Below are 22,546 nucleotides of genomic sequence, written 5' to 3'. Positions count from 1 at the left end.
ATTTCTGTAGGAATTCCTCGTGATTTTTTTGGAAGAATCACGGAAGCCATTACTTGGAGGGGGATCCCTGGAAGATATAAGGGCCTGTCCATAAACTACGTAGACTCTTAGGGGGGGACGGGGGGGTCTGGCCAAAGTCTACGCTCCATACAAATTTCGAAAATTTTTTATGAACAAAAGTCTACGAGGGGGGAGGGGGGGGGGTCTGAGATGGCCGAAAAAAGTCTACGTAGTTTATGGACAGCGCCTAATAGAGGAATTTCTGGCGGAATTTATGTAGGAATCTCTAGATGAATTCCTGGAGGATTTTTTTAGAGAAATTCCTGCAGGAATTTTTAGAGAAATCCCTGGAAATATTCCTATTCCTGAAGAAATAAGTGGATAAACCTCTTAAGGAATTCGTAGAGGAATACCAGGAATAATTCCTGAAGAAATCGTAGATGGAATTCTTTCAGAAATTCTAGAGGAATCCTCAGAAGAGTTCCTGAAGAAACTTCAGAAGGAATCCCGGAAGCAATTTCATGAGGAATTCCCAAAGGAATCTCTAAACAGTCCCAGAAGGAAGTACTGGATTAATTCCTGAAGGAGCTCCTTAAGGAATACAAGGAGGGATTCCTGAAGGAATCTTAAGAAGAGTTCATGGGAGGCTCTTTGGAGGAATTTTTAAAATATGTTGTTCCAGAAAGAAACACAGAAGGAATTTTCGAGTTTTGCCCTGCAGAAATTCTTGGAGGAATCCATGGAGGATATCCTAGAGGAATGCCGGTAGGGATTACCGGAGGAATCTCTAGAAACACTTCTGGAGGAGTCTCTAGAAGAATTCCTGGAGGAATATCTAGAGGATTCTCTAGAGGCATTTCTGAAGGAATCTCTGGAATAATTCCTGGAGAAATCTCTGAAGAAATTCCTTGAGAAATTTCTGGAGGAATCCCAGGAATAATTGAAATTGCAGATGGAATCCTTGAGAAATCCTGCAGGAATTCTAAGAAGAGTTAGTGGAGGAACTCTTTAAGGAATCCCTGCAGGAGTTCCTGAAGAAACCCCAAGAGGAATCCCGGAAGCAATTCCTAAGGAAATCTCTAAACAGTCCCTGGAGGAAGTACTTGATTAATTTCTGGAGGAGTTCCTGAAAGAATTCCAAGAGGAACTCCTGAAGGAATTCTAAAAAAGTGAATAATCCTTGGAGGAATTTTAAAAATAATCCCTGGAGTTGTTCCTGAAATAAACTTAGAAGAAATTCCCGGGTGATTCTCTGCAGGCATTCCTGAAGGAAAACCAGAATGAATTCCTAAAGAAATGCCATGTGGAATCCCGGAAGCAACCCATGAGGAATTCCTTTGGAAATCCCAGGAAAGCTTTCTTTACACATCCCTGGAAGAATTTCTGTAGGAAAAAGAATATGATGGATTCCATGTCTGCGATAATTTTGGACGAATTATTGTTGGAATCATTGGATGAACTCCAAAAATAATTTTTTGTACAATGCTTTAACCCTCTAATACCCAATACCGCCTTTAGACGGGGTATAGTTTGAGCATTTTTGTAATTTTTGTCTCGTGAAGAATCTATTTTTTTATATTTTTGGCTGATATTTAGGACTGTTTTGTATGTCTCAAAATGGTTTTTGGTGTATTATAAAGCGTATTTACGTTTTTTAAAAATCATTGAAAAATTGATGTTTTAGTCACCTTCTAGAAGTCATTGTTTATTTGCATTTAATCACTGCAATTAACATATTTTAAATTTTTCCCAAATCATTCTATCCTAGTTTTATAGTTTAAGAGAATCGAATACACTCTAAAATTATTTTCCTTAAAATTACATGGAAAATAAAATTTTCTATGAAAAAAATTTAAAATAAAAATATTTCAACAACAATCATAAAATCTCAAAATGTTTTCATCTCAAAAAATCCGTACCCCAAATAGGCTTCCAGGAAAAATATAAAACTTTGGGGATGTTCAAAAATAAAAATTAGAAAAATCAAAAACTGAAATTCACGAAATCGAGAATTAAAAAGAATCATCTTCCAAAATATGTTTAAATCGATTTTAGATGACGAAAAATGATATTTAGATCAAAATCAAAAATTTGGGAATTAGAGGGTTAAGGAACTCCTGGAAAAATTTTTAGCTAATCTCTGGTAAACTTTCCTGTAAGGGTTTCTGGAAGATATTCCTGCTGAAATACTTCGAATTTTTCCAGATTGAATTATTGGAGCAATGTCTAGTGGAATTCTGGAAGAAATATATGGAGTAATCCTTGAAGAAATCTCTGAAGGAACACTTTCAAAAATACCTGAAACAATTTCTGTTGACATTCCTTTGGGGATCCCTGGAGGAACCCTCGAAAAAAGCACTGGAACAATCACTGGAGGAACCTCTATAGATATCCCAGGAAAAATTCCCGGTGGAATGTCTGGTGAAACCCATAGAGGAATTCCTGAAAAAATCTCGGAGCAATCCATGATGGAATCACTGAAGGAAGCTATGGAAAAAATCCTGGAGGAATTCGTTCATGCATCCTTACAAAAGTATCTGTAAAAATTTCTGAAGAAATCATGGGAGGAATTCTTGAAGCCCGAAACAACCACTATCGGAATCATGCAAGATGCCCATGGAAGAATTCACGAAGGAGAAACTCCTGGAGAAGTGCCTTGTGGAATTTCTGAAAAAATCACTGAAAGAGTTCCTGAATAAATGCATACAGGAATTTCTGAAGGTGTCGTTGAAAGAATTCGTAAAGAAATCCCAGGTATTTTTCTCGTAAAATGACGTTTGTTTGAATTGAATACTAATGAAAATTCGTGTAGCAGTAGCACATAACTGCATTATATAGCAGTATATAGTTCTACAAAGTCCTTCTTTTTCTCTACCTCAAACGGTTCCGGCATATCTGGAAAATTTGGCATGCTGTTTTTGTATTCCTTAAATAAACATCACAGAATTTTGCCATGCAACCAAGCCTGTGTTTTGAAAAAAAAATTATGATAAGATTGAAGTGGTTCTCTTGAAGAAATACTTGGCGAAATTTCCTGTGGTTCTTGAGTTAAAAAGGTTTGATAATTGTGGATAAAAACCTTAACCATTCGAATAGTTTATTTTTTTAGAATTTTTTTCTGGAACTCTGATAATCTTTGAGTTGGCTTGATTTAAAAAAAATATGTCTAATGGCCAACGGTAGGGGGGGCGGTGCACGGCCCCCCTAAAGGCTAAATAAGGGCAGGGTTATGAAGATGCTGTTAATTAGTTTAAATTTTCACCTATATGGTTTCGCATTATGCGGTTTACACAGTGTATTCTGTGTATCCTCGCCTTTGGCGTTTTCCAATCGATCTGGGTTTGTTGTTGCTGTTCTTTGTTGTGCTGTTGTTGCGAAGAGTTTAATCTTACCTAGTTTGGGTAGTGGCTACGGTAAGGATAGCTCAGATCAATCTTCAGCATAAAAGAACAGCAACGATCAATCTTTGCAGACTTATGCAAAATGGTACAGCCCAATTGACATTGGTACAAGAACCTTACTCACCGACGGTCGGTGCCTTACTTTCGTAAGGGAAATGTCTAGCTAGGAATTCTTGTGAACCCGGTGTTTGCCACTTTCAGTAAACATGAAATGGCAAACTCGCGTGTCATGCCTCGAGCCTGTGTGCTTGTCAACAACGCAATAGTTGCTGCACTCATCTCTGAACTAACCACCAGAGATGTATGTGCTATCACAATTGATGTATCAGTTGGAAACCTCAACAGGAAATACGTTTATTGTTCGGTTTATTTATCGCATGATGATCCATCTCCTACGGATGCTTTCAAGCAAGTCATTGCATACTGCACTTCAAAAGGCCTCCCGGCAGTGATGCTAATGCTCACCATATCATCTGGAGCAGCTCAGACATCAACTTGAGAGTCTCCAGTTTGATGAAGTTCTTAAGTAGTACAGATCTTGCATTACTTAACATAGGCAACCGCCCGACCTTCATGGTATCTGCTAAAGAGGAAGTGTTAGACATAACGCTTTGCTCTAGCAGAATTAGTCACGAGCTGACCAATTGGCATGTGTCAGATAAGGAACCTTTATCTGACCATCGCTACTTCTTTTTTGAACATTTAAATGTTACTTCGCAAACATTGCGTTTCAGGAATCCTCGATCAACAAACTGGGATCTTTATACTGATTTGGTTGCAGCCTCAGAGTGATATAGATGATGCCGTTGATACTACAACGACCTTCATCATGGAAGCTTTTGAAGAAGCATGCCCTCTACGGTCTGAGAAGATCACAAGAGGAACCCCTTGGTGGAACTCTGATCTGGCGAAACTCAGGAAACAATGTAGAAAGAGTTGTAATGTAACAGACGACGTTTGGCTGGTTCGGAGGCTTTCAGGTCGGCTCGCAAGGCCCAAAGGAAAGTTCTTCGGTCTGCTGAATGACCCGGCTGGAAAAACCTTTGTACAAATGTTTCCAGCTCCAGTGAAGTCAGTCGGTTGAACAAAATCCTTGGATTTCCGAGTGAACGAACTTCGTTTGCCAAATGGCGATCTGACTTCCTCTGATGAGGAAGTTCTGGAATGCTTATTCAGTACACACTTCCCCGGATGTGTGGATATTACATCTTCGGATGAACCTGATGTCTTTTCTTGTAGTTATGATTCTTTAGCTTCGGCTCGAAGTATCATAACTTAAGAATCGATTGAGTGGGCACTTAATAGCTTTGTTCCTTTCAAATCTCCTGGAGCAGATGGGATTTATTCTATCTTGTTTCAGAAGAGATTTGATCATTTTAAACATGTTTTGAACAAAAATACTTGTTTGCAGTTTTGCTACAGGGTATATTCCCAAATCCTGGCGGGATATTACTGTGAAGTTTATTCCGAAAGTGGGTCGTGCGTCGTATGAAGAAGACCTATCAGTTTGACCTCTTTTCTTCTGAAATGCTTAGAACGCATTGTGGATCATCACATCCGTGATGTTCATCTGGCCAACGTGCCTCTTCATGTGACCCAACATGCCTACCAATCTGGTAAGTCCACTGTGACTCTTTTACACAAGGTTGTTTACGATATCGAGAAAGCATTCGCTCAAAAGCAGTCTTGTCTGGGTGTTTTCTTTGATATCGAGGGTGCCTTTGACAACGTGCCTTTCGATGCCATATTGGAAGCCGCACGGTGTCATGGTATATCACCAATGATTTCCAATTGGATTCGCCAAATGCTCAAAAACCGACATCTCTTCTCGACATTGCGTCAAGCGGCGATTAGGAAATTGAGTGTTTGTGGATGCCCCCAAGGGGGAGTCTTATCATCACTTGTGGAATCTCGTAGCAGATACGCTATTGAGGCAACTCAATAATAGCGGTTTTCCTGCTTATGGTTTTGCCGACGACTATCTAGCATTGTTAGTCGGTATGTGCATCAGCACCCTTTTCGACCTGATGCAAAACGCTCTTCAGGTAGTTGAGGGTTGGTGTCGCCAATGTGGCCTTTCGGTTAATCCGAGTAAAACATCTATTGTTCTTTTTACGGAAAGGCGAAACCGTGATGGCGTTCGACCTTTGCGTTTCTTTGATTCTGAAATCCGTGTGACTGAACAGGTAAAGTACGTTGGAGTTATTCTTGATTCCAAGCTTTCCTGGACACCCCACATTGAGTTCAGAATCAAGAAAGCTTGTGTGGCCTTCGGGCAATGCCGGCGAACCTTTGGTACAACTTGGGGTCCAAAACCCAAGTATATCAAATGGATTTACACACAGTTCTGTGGTTTGGCCAATATTGGCTTATGGATGTCTTGTGTGGTGGCAAAAGGGCGAGAACGCCCAAGTAACAATTTTAATTTTATCAAAGTTTTTTAGTGATTCAAAAATCCTAAACATAAAACCATTGATGCCGACTTGAAAATGCTCTCGAGTTCTTGTATGCCTCAATAAGCCCACGTTCTGGCTAGTTGGCCCAGTCTTATTAGGGTCTGCAGAACTTCGTATGCAAACCGGCATAGGATTTCGGGTTGTATCATAGTTTTATCAACCTTCTAAATAAAACCATCTTCTGACTTGTCAAATAATTGTTTTGATTATTTTTCACTCTCAATGTTCGATCGCCAGAATAAATTATGCTTGGTTGTTTATCCAGCCATCAATTGGAAAGATGCAGATATGGAATTCAGATTTGTTTTCCTATTTAATACGTGTCAGGAGACATGCCACGGAAAATTTGTGGTGAATGTGACTGTGATAATGGCAAAAACTAAGTGCGCCACACAAACTATGCATAATTTGGAAGTTAAATGCATTTAATTTACTCGGTGGAATTTGGTGCAAAAAAGGTTTTTTCAACACAGCGGAGTTTAAAAGACATTATGTAATTTTTCTGACAAAGTAAAATGACGGAAACGTGTTGTATGGTTTAATTTGATCTTATGATGTACGTGAAATCATAAAATTGTAATATTTTTTTTTGTATTTACATAAATTATCCCGGCTAGGCGGCATGTTTTTCTAATAAAACTTTGTGTTCCTGATGATTCCTTCAATAGGGCTAACCCTCCTGAGGTAGTCATAACTGAGCTCATGATAGAACTAGCGGTTTTATCACAGCATTTTTTTGGTTTATGTTACGACCACGAAATCTTTTGTTGGTTTTATGCATTGCCTCACAGTTTTGTGTATTTGTTTACAAAAAAATCTCTCCGACAACAACCGTAAATGCAAGTTTTATTGAAATGGTATATAATAAGTGATAAAACCAACTCATGTCTACTTGCAAGTCTTTAACTGAAGATGTTTATAGCAGAAGTTATATGATAGTTTTATGGAACGCCAAAGGTTCAAAGTAATAAACTACTACATAAAACTAAATTAGAACAACTAGCTTTTTCATATGCTCGTATAAAACCAGGATAAAACATGAATAAACCTTCAAGGCATGCTGATTGTTACTTGGGCGGTCCAATCAAAGTTAGGTCATCTCCAAAAGATGTGCCTAATGGCGATGTCTGGAGCGTTCTCTTCAACTCCCATGGCAGCGCTCGAAGCTCTCTTTGATGGTGCTCCACTACACATTCATCTCAAACAAGAAGCACTTTCTTGCACTTACCGTCTACGTACTGTGAACCGCACATCAACACACACCTCATTGTTTCATGTTTTGGTGAATTGGGACAAAATTGTCCTTGCTCCAAGTGATCTAACAATTGCTTGTAATTTCCCATATAGGACATTTTCCACAAAATTCCCTTCCCTGGAAGAGTGGACATCTGGATATCTGGAAGGAAGTATTTCATACGGCATCGTATGTTACAGTGATGGCTCCCTTCTCGAAAGTCGAGCAGGCGCTGGTGTATATTATCGTGAGCTAAGGCTGTATCTGTCTTACTCACTTCGTAGACACTGCACCGTTTTTCAGGCCGAAATCTTTACTCTTATGAGCGGAGTGCAATCGACACTTCAGCAGCACGTAATGAGCAGAGTATTATACTTCTGTTCAGATAGCCAAGCTGCTATTAAAGCACTTGCTTCGGCCAGCTCTAGGTCGAAGGTAGTTATCGATTGTCGAACTCAAATCGAGGAGCTGAATTCAGAAAACGCTGTTCACCTTGTATGGGTACCTGGCGATTCTTCCATCGCTCGAAATTGGCTGATGAGTTAGCTCGCACTGGAGGACCACATGACTTCATTGGCCCTGAGCCAGCTATTCCGATATCGAAGTGTTGGGTAAAGCTTCAGATTGACACCTGGGCTGCCACTCAACACAGACAATACTGGAATAGTTTGGAGTCATGTCGTCAAACCAAATTGTATCGTACTGAGCCATCTCCAAGGGTGGCGAAGTATCTTACAAATCTGTCAAAGCAGAATTGCAGCATTCTGGTCAAAGCATTGACTGGCCACTGCCGACTCAGCTATCACATGGCGAGTATTCAGCAAGCTGATTCATTTGTATGTGATAGCTTTGAATCCGATTATGGAACTTCGTATCATTTGATATGTACCTGTCCAGTTTTTCCGCAACTGCGTTTCCGAGTAATCGGTAAACACTTAATAAGTAAAACTGACTTCAAAAACCTGAATCTTCAGGTTATTCTGTTGTTCATAACCCGCTGTGGTAAAGAACTACATGCTCTCTTTCGCTTCATGCGTTATTACAGTGCCCTTTTCAGGGCGCTGTTTGAGTCCAGTATAGTACGCTTATGCGTTAGTACCCTCTTCCAGAGTATTTTTTTTCCTATTTCTCTATCTGTCCTTACCCCTATCCTTATCCTTATTTCCTTTCTTTTCCCTCACGTAAATGATGAAATTGGCAATGGCACAAATGTCCCAAATGGAGGATAACGTGCCTCTGGAGCCGGCCTTCTGATAGCTGGCGCCTAATTTTGTATATGGTAGCAAAATCGATGTACAGTTCAGAAGATGCCAGCGCCGCATATCGGGAACATAACGGCATTGCTTCGAAATGATCGGTAACAGCTTTGCACACCCGGTGAACAGAATGTGAACGTTTGTTTTCTGTGGTTAAAAGTCAACACTAAATCTCGCCACACGCACTATCAATTAAAACTTCGCCATCAGTTTCACACAGTTCTGTTTCGGCGTAAATATTGTATTTTTTACGAATAATCAGACTTAAGCGACGAAATTGAACTCGCCCTAATATGGTACTAACCTAACATTTATGACACATTTTCGCCTTCTTTCCCCGATCCAGGCGAAATCAGCTGCTTTTGTTATGAAAACATACACGGAGAAAACAAAGTACCCGAATATGAGTTTATTTCACCCAACTTCGGGGTTGCGTGCGGGAACCCATATTTGAGTTCATGGAAGCGATGTTGAAGTAGGTTTTTTACAGTTGATCCCGTGCGGCCAAGTACCTACCGGCTAAGTTTTTTTTCACCCAACTGCTAGTTCAAAATACTCAAATTTGAGTTCAATGCTGTTTACTCAATTTTGGCTTCCCGCACCGAACTGTCAAAGTTGGGTTGGTTTGCTCTTCGCTCTCTGACAACAACAAAGAGAGTGGATGAGAGAAGAGACAAAAAAGAACTCAAAAGTGAGTTTAAAAAAACTCAAATTTAGGTACTTGAGTTTCTCCGTGTGGTAGCTGAGAACAATAAGGATGAACGTAAACATCGGTTTTGTTGTGTAAACATGACCAGCTGGTGGACCGAGAACAAAAGACCTTAATGGTAAACATTACGACGGCCGGCGAAAACTGTCACATTATCGGCCGTATCTGTATCCCGATTATTGAGGATACAGGCTTTACAAGAGGATTCGAGAAGAGCCGTCCCGAGGATTCGGAGAGAATCCTCCACGAGGATTCGGAGAGAATCCTCCCTGAGGATTCGGAGAGAATCCTCCCTGAGGATTCGGAGAGAATCCACCCTGAGGATTCGGAGAGAATGCTCCCTGAGGATTCGGAGAGAATCCTCCCTGAGGATTCGGAGAGAATCCTCCCTGAGGATTCGGAGAGAATCCTCCCTGAGGATTCGGAGAGAATCTCCCTGAGGATTCGGAGAGAATCCTCCCTGAGGATTCGGAGAGAATTCTCCCTGAGGATTCGGAGAGAATCCTCCCTGAGGATTTGGAGAGAATCCTCCCTGAGGATTCGGAGAGAATCCTCCCTGAAGATTCAGAGAGAATCCTCCCTGAGGATTCGGAAAGAATCCTCCCTGAGGATTCGGAGAGAATCCTCCCTGAGGATTCGGAGACAATCCTCCCTGAGGATTCGGAGAGAATCCTCCCTGAGGATTCGGAGAGAATCCTCCCTGAGGATTCGGAGAGAATCCTCCCTGAGGATTCGGAGAGAATCCTCCCTGAGGATTCGGAGAGAATCCTCCCTGAGGATTCGGAGAGAATTCTCCCTGAGGATTCGGAGAGAATCCTCCCTGAGGATTCGGAAAGAATCCTCCCTGAGGATTCGGAGAGAATCCTCCCTGAGGGTTCGGAGAGAATCGTCCCTGAGGATTCAGAGAGAATCCTCCCGAGGATTCGGAGAGAATCGTCCCTGAGGATTCGGAGACAATCCTCCCGGAGGATGCGGAGAGAACCCTCCCTGAGGATTCGGAGAGAACCCTGTCTAAGTCGAAAAAAAATCGCAATATCAATTAGGATTATTTAATTGTGGATTATTTTAGGCGCAAGTTATTTCAACACGTATTTATCCAGAACATCCATTCACTGGGACACAAATTACATTTCGCGAGAATGTACTCGTAATTAATTAAATGATCAAAACGTTGATTTCACGCAAAGCTATTAAAATGTTACTTGTAAATATCAAAGACTGATTCCTCCGAAATACTGCGCCACCCTAATGTAACTCTGATGTTCTGAATGACCGCATGCGCATAAAAAGCGGTTGGGTTGGGATAACTTCCAGTTAAACATTCAGTGCTACCAGTGAAAGTGACATCGTTTGAAACCTTATTCAAAATGAAAGAAATTGTGGTATTGTAAGTGAAAGTGCAGCGAATATTGTTGTACTTGATGGATGATCGTTTTCTTCTCTTCTTTACAGGCTGCTTTTAATCGGTACTTTTGGTGAAATAAAGTCGTTCTCTGTGCATCTCTCGAAAAATGAAGCTGAGATTAGAAATTTCTATTTGCCCGGTGATGCGGCTTCAGTGGAAGAGATTCCAGCTGTGGAATCGTTATATTTTATATATTTTTATGGCAACATACTCCCTCAAAATTTCACTGATCAACTCCAAAAATGCATTCATATCAAATTTCATGGTGGAAAGGTTAAAACGATTCATATAAGCCCAAAATTAACGAGCATTGAGTTACAATTCACATTAACGGAAAATGTGATTATAGAACGTGGGAAGTACTATGCGCTGGAAAAATTTGTGTGTAGAAATGAAAAATTGACACGAATTCCAGAGAACATGAATCAACTGAAAAAAATGAAATATTTGGATCTTAATAGTAACTTAATACAAACAGTTCAAATTGACCAGCTCACTGGTTTGGACAATTTGGAAAGTCTTGATCTGTTTTCTAATAAAATTAAACAAATTTACAATCATGGGTTGGCGAGTTTGCCATCGCTCACTCATTTAAATCTTGCAAACAATGAATTGAAACATATTGACGTATGTAGTTGGCACATGCCTAAGCTTTCCCATCTTAATCTTACTGCCAATAAATTGACACATTTCGCAATCAACCATTTCCGCGGGCTTAAAAAAGTCAACCTAGCTGGAAACCCACTAAACTGTGTATGGAAAAATAGTTTACTGAGAAACAAATCAGATATGACAATTGAAGGAGAATTAACTTGCGACACAGACAGCAAGGTTGTCTTTGGATTTGATTGCCGTTTGACGATTGATCAGTTGCAGCAGCAGAAAGCCAATTTTGACTCCAGGTTAGCCCAAATTGAAGAAACAGTATTAAACAACAATCCACAATTTTCTGAATTGAGCACCAGAGTGCAAAAACTTGAAGTCGAAGTGAACAAAAGATTCCAAAAGATGGAGGAGCTGCTGGAAAAACTTAGCTCTAAGATAGTTGAGCAACAAAATGTTGCAAATGATATTATCGAGGCCATTTATAGAGCTGAAATTGAGAGGACATACAATACCAAAAAAAATCCATGAGTTTTGCGAAAAATAAATATGTATCTATGTTTGGATTTTATTTGTCAGTGTTATCCTAAGCATGATAACATGTTGTTACAGCCATTTTTAATAAACGTTCTACACAATACTCACCTTTCTACAAAACTTTGAGTTAAGGACAAGGTATTTGGAGTACATTGCTCAAAATTTCTAGAGCACCGTTTTTTAGAACCGTTGAACGGATTTGGATTAAAATGCATCACGCTGTTGACAACCACTGAACAATTAGCGTGATGCATTTTCATCCAAATCCATTCAACGGTTCTAAAAAACGGTGCTCTAGAAATTTTGAGCTATGTACTCCAAATACCTTGTCCTTAAGCGTTGTGAAGAATATCACACATTCCGCATTTTTCCTTTATTCTACTTTTCGCTGTGCAACCCTATACATAGATAAATATAATGAGCTTTACACGTCATGAAAACTTTATTTTAGTCATGTAAATTTAGAGTTATGATGGTTTACATGATAAATCATGTAAATTTGTGTTACATGTCATATAAACACTCAGAGTCATGCTGAACTACATGACATATAATGGAAGTTTATATGATATTTTATGATTTTTACATGATATGTCATGTTAACTTCTGTGATATCCCATTATATCCAATTACTTACTTGATACTTGATAGGCTACAATTCGTAGCGGTGAGTCTACGCCGAATGAAGTATTCGCCTCCACTGGCCTCGGTCCTGGGCCAATCGTTTCCAGTCGCCCTGAACGTTTAGAGTCCTTAGGTCCTCGTCAACTGCAAAAAGCCAACGTGACCGCGGCCTTCCACAAAGCCGACGACGACCCCTTCCTGGTTCTCTGCTGAATATAATTTTTGCTTGTCGTTCCTCCGGCATACGAGCTACGTGTCCAGCCCACCGCAGCCTGCCGTGTTGTATTCGCTTCACTATATCCATCTCTTTATATACCTGGTACGATTCGTACGCCGCCAGATGCCGTCCTCCAGTTTACCGCCGAGTATTGTTCGCAGCACTTTACGTTCGAAGACTCCAAAAGCTCTCCGATCAACTTCTTTTAACGTCCACGTTTCATGACCGTATAAAGCGACCGAAAGAATCAGCGTCTTGCACAACGCGAGTTTTGTCTTCGTTTGCAGTCTGCGGGACCTCAGCTGTTTTTGCACACCGAAAAAGGCCCGATTCGCAGCCGCAATCCGTCTTTTCACCTCGCGGGTAACATCATTATTGCACGTCACTTGAGTACCAACATAAACAAATACATCCACAACTTCAAATTTTTCACCACCTAGCACCACTTCGTCACCACTATCACATCCGGACCAACGTGGACCACCAGCAATCATGTACATAGTCTTTGTGGTGTTAATCGTAAAGTCCAATCCTCGCAGTCTCCCTCTTAAAAGGTACGAACGCCTCTTCCACGGCCCGACGGTCGATTCCGATGATGTCGATATCGTCCGCGAAGCCCAGGATCACATGTGACTTCGTGACAATGGTTCCGCTCCTGTGCACACCAGCTCTCCTTATCGCTCCTTCCAGTGCTATTTTGAACAGTAAGTTCGAAAGAGCGTCGCACTGCTTCAGTCCGTCAAAGGTTACGAACGATGACGAAATTTCATCCGCAACCCGTACACTTGATTTCGATCCGTCAAGCGTCGCACGAATCAGTCTAATCAGCTTCGCCGGAAAACCATGTTCGATCATAATCTGCCATAACTCGTTTCTCTTCACTGAATCGTACGCCGCCTTGAAATCAATAAACAGATGATGGGTCTGCAAGTTGTACTTCCGAAATGTATCGAGAATCTGCCGCAGGGTGAACATCTGATCCGTCGTTGATCGGCCCTCACGAAATCCTGCCTGATATTTGCCGACGAAGGACTCCTCAATCGGCATCAGCCTGTGGAACAGAACTACGGACAAAATGATGTACGCTGAATTGAGGTGTGTTATTCCTCTGTAATTCGCGCACTCCAAATGAGACCATCCAACCAGCTAGCAGGCAGTTCTTCCTCCTCCCATATCTTAAATATAATACGGTGTAAGAGTTGATACAGCTGCTCGCTACCGTGCTTGAGAAGCTCGGCCGGGAGTTCGTCCTTCCCAGCAGCCTTGTTGTTCTTCGGCCCCCTAATGGCTGTCGTGACCTCGTCTAGCGTTGGAGGTTTCACCCAGACAACCAGTAATCATATAAGATGTTGCATAAGATGGTAAAGTGGAGGCCATATGCGTACATGCCTTCATTTAGGTGCATGTAAAATGAACGCATATCGCCTCCACTTTAACATCTTATGCAACATCTTATACGATCACTGGTTGACTGGGCACAGCTTGTCCGTCGTCGTCGATTCGAATTCTGTCCGTCGCTTTTGCACTCCCATCGTTCAACAATATCTCAAAGTGCTCTCTCCACCTGGCAGCCACCATTGTCTTGTTTGTCAGCAAGTTTCCATTACGGTCGTTGCACATGACGGGAGAAGGCGCTGTTTTTCTCCGCACGCCATTGACAGTTTCCTAAAATATCCGCATATCATTCTGTTCCATACTCTCTTGCACCTGAGCAATCACATTTTCCTCGTGCTCTTTTTCTTTTTTCGGTGGATTCGTTTTTCGGTTACTCTTGCTTCCCTATACACTAAATTCTGTTTTTACGCGATTTTTTGTTCCGCGTAAAAAAAATCGTGTAAAAAAAGTTTTCAAAACTTTTTTTATCGGATCATCCTAAAATTTTGACAGGGCATCAAGGATGATAAGAGAGATCTCTGGTAGAAATTTGAGCCCCATCGGAAGTAAATTGCGACCAGGAGAGAAGAATCTTTCCAAAAACACATCGCGTAATTTCGAGAAAATCGTGTAAAAAAATCGTGTAAAATAAAACCGCGTAAAAAAAGATCGTGTAAAAAAAGAATTTAGTGTATTGCTCCCTGCTCTGCCGGATCCCCGACACCAGCATCCGGCTTCTGGCAACATTGTTCTCGTCCGTTACCCTCTGGCAGTCCACGTCAAACCACCCGTTCCCAGGTCGTCTTTGAGCAGTGCCTATCACCTCCAAGTAACATACTTGCCACAGAAGAGTCATGGCGGCGCAAATTTTAGTTGCGCAAAAGTTACTGTGACTTACTTCTAGCACAGACAAACAGACGTAACACTTTTCAAAGTTGGAAGCAAATGTAGACAAATCGGAAAAATCTGCCTTAGAAAATAATGCAATTTTGTGGGGAATTCCTACCACTCCTGATGAAAATGTGTCCCAATTAGTTGAAAAGCTACTCCGGTCCCTGGGCATCAGTGGAACCTCTGGAATTGTATCATCATCAGATAGGATCTTTTTCAACAGTAAGAATAGCAATGCTTTAGTACCTATTAGAATTGTTTTCTGTAGTAAGGAGTCAAAAGAGACAGTCTTCGCGAAGAAAAAACAATTGGGGAAACTGTTATCAACCGTGATTGATTACAAGTTTGTGGTTAACGGTAGAGCATTGAATGTAACCTTGCGTGATGAACTAACACCTTTATCTTTAGAACTGCTCAAGGAGCTCAGAGAATCTCAAGAACTTTTAAATATCAAGTACATTTGGGCTGGCAGGGGTGGGGTCATCCTAGCAAAAAAAGATGACAATAGTAAGCCTGATTGGGTAAAAAACAGGGATGATCTCCGCCGTGTAATTAGTAGCTATACAAAGTGTTCACGTGCTATTGAATGTGCACCTGTTCCTGGGCATTCCCCATCACCCAAACGAAAGAAAAGTACACAATAGGTTTTAAATTTATATGTTTATATGAATTTTTGAATTTGTGCTAGAATAATGGATTCTTCGTCGTCTATGATATTAAATAAGCTCTACGATAGTTTACATGAGTTTAATTTGAAATGTGAAAATGTTGACACTAAATGTTTGAATGTTCTACAGTGGAATGTTAGAGGTATAAATGATTTTGAAAAATTTGATGAAATTATATATTTTGTTAATGAGTGTAAATTGAATGTTGATGTTATTGTGATTGGTGAAACGTGGGTTAAAAAGATGAATAGTAATATTTATAGTATTCCTGGCTACAGCGCATATTTTTCCTGTCGCGATACTTCTTCTGGCGGCTTAGCTGTTTTTGTGAAAAAATCTTTGGGATGTAAACTGTTACAAAATAAAACAATCAATGGTCTCCATTATGTTCATATAGAATTAAAGCTTTTAAACTATTTGTTCAATGTTGTTGGTGTGTATCGTCCACCTTCGTTCGATTATAATGAGTTCCAAGATATTTTAGAAGACTGGTTGTCCAAATGTACTCCGACAAAGCCATATTTAATTGTTGGTGATGTCAATGTTCCAATAAATCTGCAAAACAATAATGTTGTTATTAAATATAAAAACTTACTACAATCGTATGGTTCAGTATGCACGAATACTTTCTCCACACGTCCCACTAGTCAAAACATTTTAGATCATTTCATTTGCCCTATGGATGTAGCTGCAAGATTAAAAAACCACACTATTTTTAGTGACATGAGTGACCATATCCCTGTAATTTCATCTCTCTTTTTAAGTGATGAGAAGAGGCAGCATGAATTGAAAATGTCTATTGTTGATCGAGTCAAATTACAAAACGAATTTTCTGTATTTTTAAATAATTTTCCTGCAGTTGATGATGTGGAAGTTGCCTTAAATAACATTATTGAAACTTATAACAAATTGTTACATGACTGTACTAGAAAGTTCACTAAAACTGTTAGACTGAAAGGAGAACATTGTCCATGGATGACATACAGTCTTTGGCGATTAATACAAATTAAAAATAGTTATCTGAACAAGCAAAAAAGTAACCCTACAGATGAACATATAACTGAAATGTTGGAGCATGTCTCAAAAAAAGTTAAATCTGCTAAGAAGCGATGCAAAAAGCAATACTACGAAAATATACTCAAAAGTTCTAGTCACTCTAATGTATGGAAAAAACTGAATGAAATTTTTGGTCGTACTAAAGCCAATGAGAAATTAAAATTACGAAATGGTGCGAACATTCTTGAATCAGATCAAGATTTTGCTGAAATGTTTAATTGCTTTTTTTTCTAGCATCGGTAATAATCTAGCACAAAAAATTCCAAAAAACGCCTTTGACTTTTTGAAACCTGTAAATGGTGTTAGCAGCTCTATTTTCCTGAGACCTGCTAGTATAAATGAAGTTAGCATTCTTATAAGCCAACTTGATACACAGAAAAGCAGAGGGCATGACAACATTCCAGCTGATCTGGTAAAAGCAAACGTAGGCCCGTTCTCCGGTATAATTGCTGAGCTGTTCAATAGAATGTTATTAACTGGGTCCTATCCAAATATTATGAAAATAGCTAAAGTCACTCCAGTTTTCAAATCAGGGGACTCTTTTGATCCCTCTAATTATAGACCGATATCAACTCTTTCCGTAATCAATAAAATATTTGAGAAACTGTTAACCGTACGTCTTGTAAACTTCTTATGTGCTAATAACGTCATGGTCATGTATAGGTATCAGTATGGTTTTCGAGAAGGTTGTGGAACTGGCAATGCTATAACTAAACTTATTGATGATTTGATTTTTGAAATAGATAATAAAAACATAGTTGGTGGATTATTTATAGACCTGAAAAAAGCGTTCGATACCATAAATCACGAAATTTTATTGAAAAAATTGGACAGGTACGGGGTGAGAGGAATTGCAAATGATTTAATAAGGAGTTATCTTTCGGATCGCAAACAATTTGTAGCGATAAATGACTGCCGCAGTAGTCTACAACACATGAGCATTAGAGTGCCTCAAGGAAGCAACATCGGTCCTTTATTGTTCTTAATATTTATTAACGATTTAAGTAACTTAAAGCTGCGCGGCGTGCCAAGGCTCTTTGCTGATGATACGGCTTTGTTTTATCCACACCTCAATATTCAGTCTATTGTACAAGACATTGAGTCAGACCTTGCGAGTCTGACGAATTATTTCAATGGCAATCTTCTCTCCTTGAGCTTGTCTAAAACAAAATACATGGTCTTCCATTCACCACGAAAAAAAATCTTTAGTTATCCCGATCCTTGTGTAGGAAATCTGCGTATAGAAAAAGTCTCGTCTTTCAAATACTTGGGTCTTCACTTAGACTCTTGTCTATCTTGGAATAATCATATACAACAAATATCGAATAAAGTGTCATCTTTGTGTGGACTAATGAAGAGGGTTCGCTCTTTTGTACCAAATGAAGCATTGCTACGTTTTTACTTTGCCTGTATCCATTCTGTGCTCCAATATCTAATAGTAGCATGGGGTCATGCTGCTAAATCCAAACTAAAAAAAACTTCAATCCTTGCAAAATCGCTGTTTAAAATTAATTTTCAATTTGCCACATTTATTCCCAACTATTGCACTGTATAATTATTCAAACCACAAAGTTATGCCCATATTAGCCTTGCGTGACATTCAAACAATCACATTTGTACATAATACATTGAATAATAGGAAATTCCATCATAATCTTGTTTTTTTTTTTACTCTGTAACGGGACTCGGGACGGCATAAATCTCGGATTTGATACTACCTCCGCTTAAGCGCCAGGCAAGCTATTTCTTGCCGCGAAGGAAGCGAGTTGTCTCACCAAAGAATCCCGACCCGGCTGCGAGACCTCAGGGCAGGTCCTAAATCGCGACCGCTGACCCACGACCGAAACCTTAGCACACGACCTCCAACGAACAGAAACAAACTATCAAAAGAAAAGCTATCAAACTGCAGGGTGGATAGGTTTCCTTTGTAGGTTTTCCTACCCAGAGCCTATTCTACTCGACCCGAACACCGAAATCTGAAATCACCAGTATTCTCTCATCCAATCACTTGAACTTACTAAAATTGCCAAAAGAGTTTATGCATTTGGTACCAAGTTTTACTAAAACTAATCTTTGAAAATGCGTGGTGCTATGTACATAATGATCTTAACTCTAGGGGGTTAGTATATACAATTTTGGGTAGCGCTTACTTGTTCTTTTCTCACTGTACGATCCTCTTTTCCTTTCTGCTTCTCCTTTCTGATAATGCGAATCTTTCCTTTACTCGCACGGAATCCTGCCACCGAAACACGTTCTCTTCAGGGTGTCACCTTTTTGATCGGGTAGCCTGCACGTGTGCGGTTTTATGCTTTCCGCGGCCCTCTCTCGGCGGATAGCGGCAACTGAACCACCATATGTTGCGTCACGTGGTGAACGTCACAATCACCCCGTAGCGGTACGTTTGGATTAGTGGTGAATATCCGTCAACGGAGGTAACGGAGGTTGAAGGCTTGGCTAGAATGACCTGTCACTGGCAACATCGATGCTCGATGCTCGCGATGTTGTTATGCTGCACTGGCACAATGCTCATCGGCCCAACATGCTTCGACGAATATCGTCGGTGGCCGTGACTTTGGACGGTTACCACTACGTCCTAGGGGTGGACCTTCACTTGAAGGAAAGTCTTCAAGCGAATAATTTTGGGCATTAGATTTTTACTTTTCGTTCACGAAAGTATAACATATTTACCAGATAACTACCAAGCGAGAATTTACAATCGATTTCTTCCAATTTTGTCAAAAGCACGTTTCTTCAAACCTGATCGTAAATTAAAAGTTTAGCACTATTTTCGTTTTTATAATTGGCAATTACAAACCTACTTTTAGAATTTTGTATCCGCGCTCACTATTTCCCAAAGTATTCAAGCAAATCAAAGCCTAACTTTACACTATTAAAGTATAACTTTTTCCACTATGTCGCACTATCGTGTCTTAACTGTTCGGTGGTTTAGACTTAAGAGACTGGATTGTTCAGAATGATGGGCTTATGCCCTTGACCGACGATACCCGAGCTCGTAAATGTTCGGTGTTTTTCGTGTACTTCCTTTTAGGAACGCAAATCTTTAGTTTTGATCAGGCCTTTACTGTAGAATCGCAACTTATATGGGATCAGAGACATGGAACGCGGGTAAGCCTACACGGAAATAATATCATTTTGAGTTTCATTGCCATCTATATATTTTGTAATAAAAGATTACATTAAAATACTGTAACCTCGTTACAACTCTAGCAGATTTTCATAACACTAGGCATGCCAATGAACTTATGAGGAGTAGTGCAAGTACAAATTTAGGCCTAACGCGTATCACCAATTACGGACCATTAAAGTTTAATGCACTTCCCAATGAATTAAAAGAAATATCAAATTCGATCATTTTCAAAAGCAAGCTGAAGCATCACATACGGAGGAATGTAAATGAATTTATTCTTTAAGCGTGTCAACATTTTTGTGAATGTAGGTTTTTGTCTGGCTTCTGTCAGTTTTTTTCTCCTGCATTTTAGTATATTTTAAATTTAGTTCATTCTTAAGCCACAATCGTTATCACAATGTAATTTAATTTAAGAATTATTATTGATTTTATTCGTGAATCCCTTCAAAGGAGCAAATGCTCCACTGGGATTTCACATTAGTTTTTTAATTCTTAGTTTTTTAGTATCTGCGTTTTTTTTTGTTTGTACTTTGTTAGGTGTGTTAGGTGAGGGTAATAAATAAAAAAAAATAAAAAAAAAAGTGTGTTACTTGGGCTCCCGCGCTGCTGTACTCACCGATCCGTGAACAGACTCCCACAGAGTGTTGAGATTATCGCTCTCGTTGACTTCACTTATTCGCTCGACCAGCTTCTGGTGATAGTCAGCTACCGTACCGTCTGCTGAAAACCGCTGCCTGTTGAAACGCATCGATCGCCAGTTCCTAGAGTCCGACACGGTTGATAACCGAGCTCGAACCTTACTAACTACGAGATCTGAGTCGATGTTGGGACCTCTAAACGTTCTAGCATCAATTACGTCCGAGAAATGTCGGCCATCTTCCAGCACATGGTCGATTTGGTTGCAAACATCGCCGTTTGGGTGCCTCCAGGTGTGCTTGTGGATAGCCTTGCGTGCAAAGTAGGTGCTACTAATGGCCATCCCCCTAGCGGCAGCAAAGTTGACTAATCTCAGGCCGTTGTCATTAGTGGCGGAGTGAAGGCTCTCTCCACAGACAAACAGACGTAACACTTGCGAAATTTCCATCGACCACACTTTTAACGATCATTTTGAATTTTCATAGTTGTGGCTTTCACAACCAGAGGCGCGCGCATCGTTTTTCTATGCGTTTGACGTTTCACACTAGCGCCTTCTGTTGACGATATTGCACAACACAGTGATTCGTGCAACTTTTCCACCAGGTGATGGTAGTGTGAACTGGGCGATGGATTTCCATGAAAATCGTTCAAGGTGTTACGTCTGTTTGTCTGTGCTCTCTCCGTACCGATGATTGGACTGAAAAAGTCCTCTCTTCCGACCTGCGCGTTGGCGTTATCGATGACAATCTTAAACCTTTTGTTATATGCGACCTTTTTCCATTCGCCTTTTGTCCTTCGGCCTATTGTCATTTGACCTTATGTATTTCGACCTTTTGCCATAGATTATTACATCTATACAGGAGAGACGAACCAGCCAAGGGCTGAAAGTCTCTTAAATAAAGACAAATCAATCAATCAATCAAATCTATACATTGGTAAAACTAATGTTCGAAGTGAGAGTTCATTTGCTTTCCTCTAACCTTCACAACCACAGCTACAAAAGAGACACGCATACATTTGAACGTGATCACTTTTATTGTTACCCTTGTTACACTCAGCCAAATAACCTTAAGATTTCCATAAGGCTCAACTTATGAAACGGCCCTTAAATAATTCATAATGATTCGGATGAATTTCATAAGGTCACTCTATGACGTAAAATCGCCTCACAGCTTGGCTTTTATTCATGTTTAGCAACATGGTATTCTCAAGCGTCGGTAGCCGTGTGGATAAAATACGGGCTCGGTGATCCCGACGTTAATGGAACGAATCCAGTCTGCATCATTTTAGGATTTTTTTGTTCTTTTCATAAGTCTATCTTATGAAATTTGTCATAGCAAGCACGATCAATTTTCATAAGGTATTCTTATGTCATCCATAAGAATTACTTATAGCAAATTTTCATAAGGTATTTCGATGAATTTCGCTAGTTTTTTTTTGCTGAGTGTAGTTTTCAGTACATAATTTTCCGTATGTAATTTTTTGTGTTCTCTGCGGTTTTATGACAATATTTTTAACTAAATTTGCTCTAAATGTTTCGTCTGTTCGATGTGCCTGATCTGTATCCTTCCTATATGCATACGAAAAAATACAAAACTTCCCTTTTTGCTGCTTGGTAAATAAATTTAATATTCCGATTAAAGAATAAAACCAACTTATAAATTCATGAACAACAAGCCAGCAGCGGGAGAAGTAGCATCACCGGGACATCCGATAGATTTGCAAACGACAACTGTAACGACAAAGAGGATTTTCATTGACAACATTTCCCTTATGCTACAGCAATAGCACGGTACTTAATATCGGAATCGGATATTCTGCTTTTGCTGTTGGCTTTCATTTTTCTGTGTTTGGATCATCGAGAGAAATATTGAAAACGGATGAAATATTCATGAAGCGTATGTATACATTTTATTCGCATGCACACTCACACATGACTTTGTCATGCAGCAGAAAGTGAGATACAAAGCCACCACCGACAAATACACTGCATGGTCCATGGGTTGGGAACCAGGGTCCATATTCCAACCATCCGACGAAAGTGAATTTCATACGCATTTGGATTAAATAGAGCTATCGTTGAAATGTCATCCAATTTACAGATGAATTTCATTTCGCCGAAAAAACAGTGTCATCGGGAAGCTTTATTTTATCCAGTTAGCGTGCGTCTACCGCCCACGACGGATTCTCCGGTTATGAATCGCATTCCGGGAACGAACGAGGCGTCGAAGGCGAAAGTGTGTATAGTTCATTTTTTATTCTTTCTATTGTTGGCTCTCACTTTTTGTTCATTTATTTATGAAGAATGCTCCTTCCGAAGTGTGCGCGGGA

General features: G+C 40.0%; 2 protein-coding genes across 2 annotated transcripts in view; both read left to right on the top strand.

The window, feature by feature from the left end:
• The window catches only part of LOC109400406 (polypyrimidine tract-binding protein 2), a 1,522,650-nt gene that overhangs the window by 585,821 nt on the left and 914,283 nt on the right, over window positions 1-22,546 (top strand). The gene's annotated exons all lie outside the window — the stretch shown is intronic.
• On the top strand, window positions 9,937-11,805 carry LOC115256076 (leucine-rich repeat-containing protein 40-like). The gene is made up of 2 exons (XM_029854317.2): window positions 9,937-10,443; window positions 10,509-11,805. Exons 1-2 carry the CDS (start codon window positions 10,424-10,426, stop codon window positions 11,593-11,595), a joined length of 1,107 nt encoding a protein of 368 aa, XP_029710177.1. The 5' UTR covers window positions 9,937-10,423; the 3' UTR covers window positions 11,596-11,805.

The sequence above is a fragment of the Aedes albopictus genome, chromosome 1 (genome assembly GCF_035046485.1).
Source record: "Aedes albopictus strain Foshan chromosome 1, AalbF5, whole genome shotgun sequence".
Classification (NCBI taxonomy): Eukaryota; Metazoa; Arthropoda; class Insecta; order Diptera; family Culicidae; genus Aedes; species Aedes albopictus.
Note: the sequence above shows the minus strand (reverse complement) of the source record. Positions and strands in the feature narration are given on the sequence as shown.

Bases quoted from the DNA above. Each gene is read 5' to 3' on its own strand.
- LOC115256076 (XM_029854317.2), top strand. From the start codon at position 10,424: ATGAAAGAAATTGTGGTATT. The intron at 10,444-10,508 runs GTAAGTGAAAGT...TCTTCTTTACAG, and splicing joins ATGAAAGAAATTGTGGTATT to GCTGCTTTTAATCGGTACTT.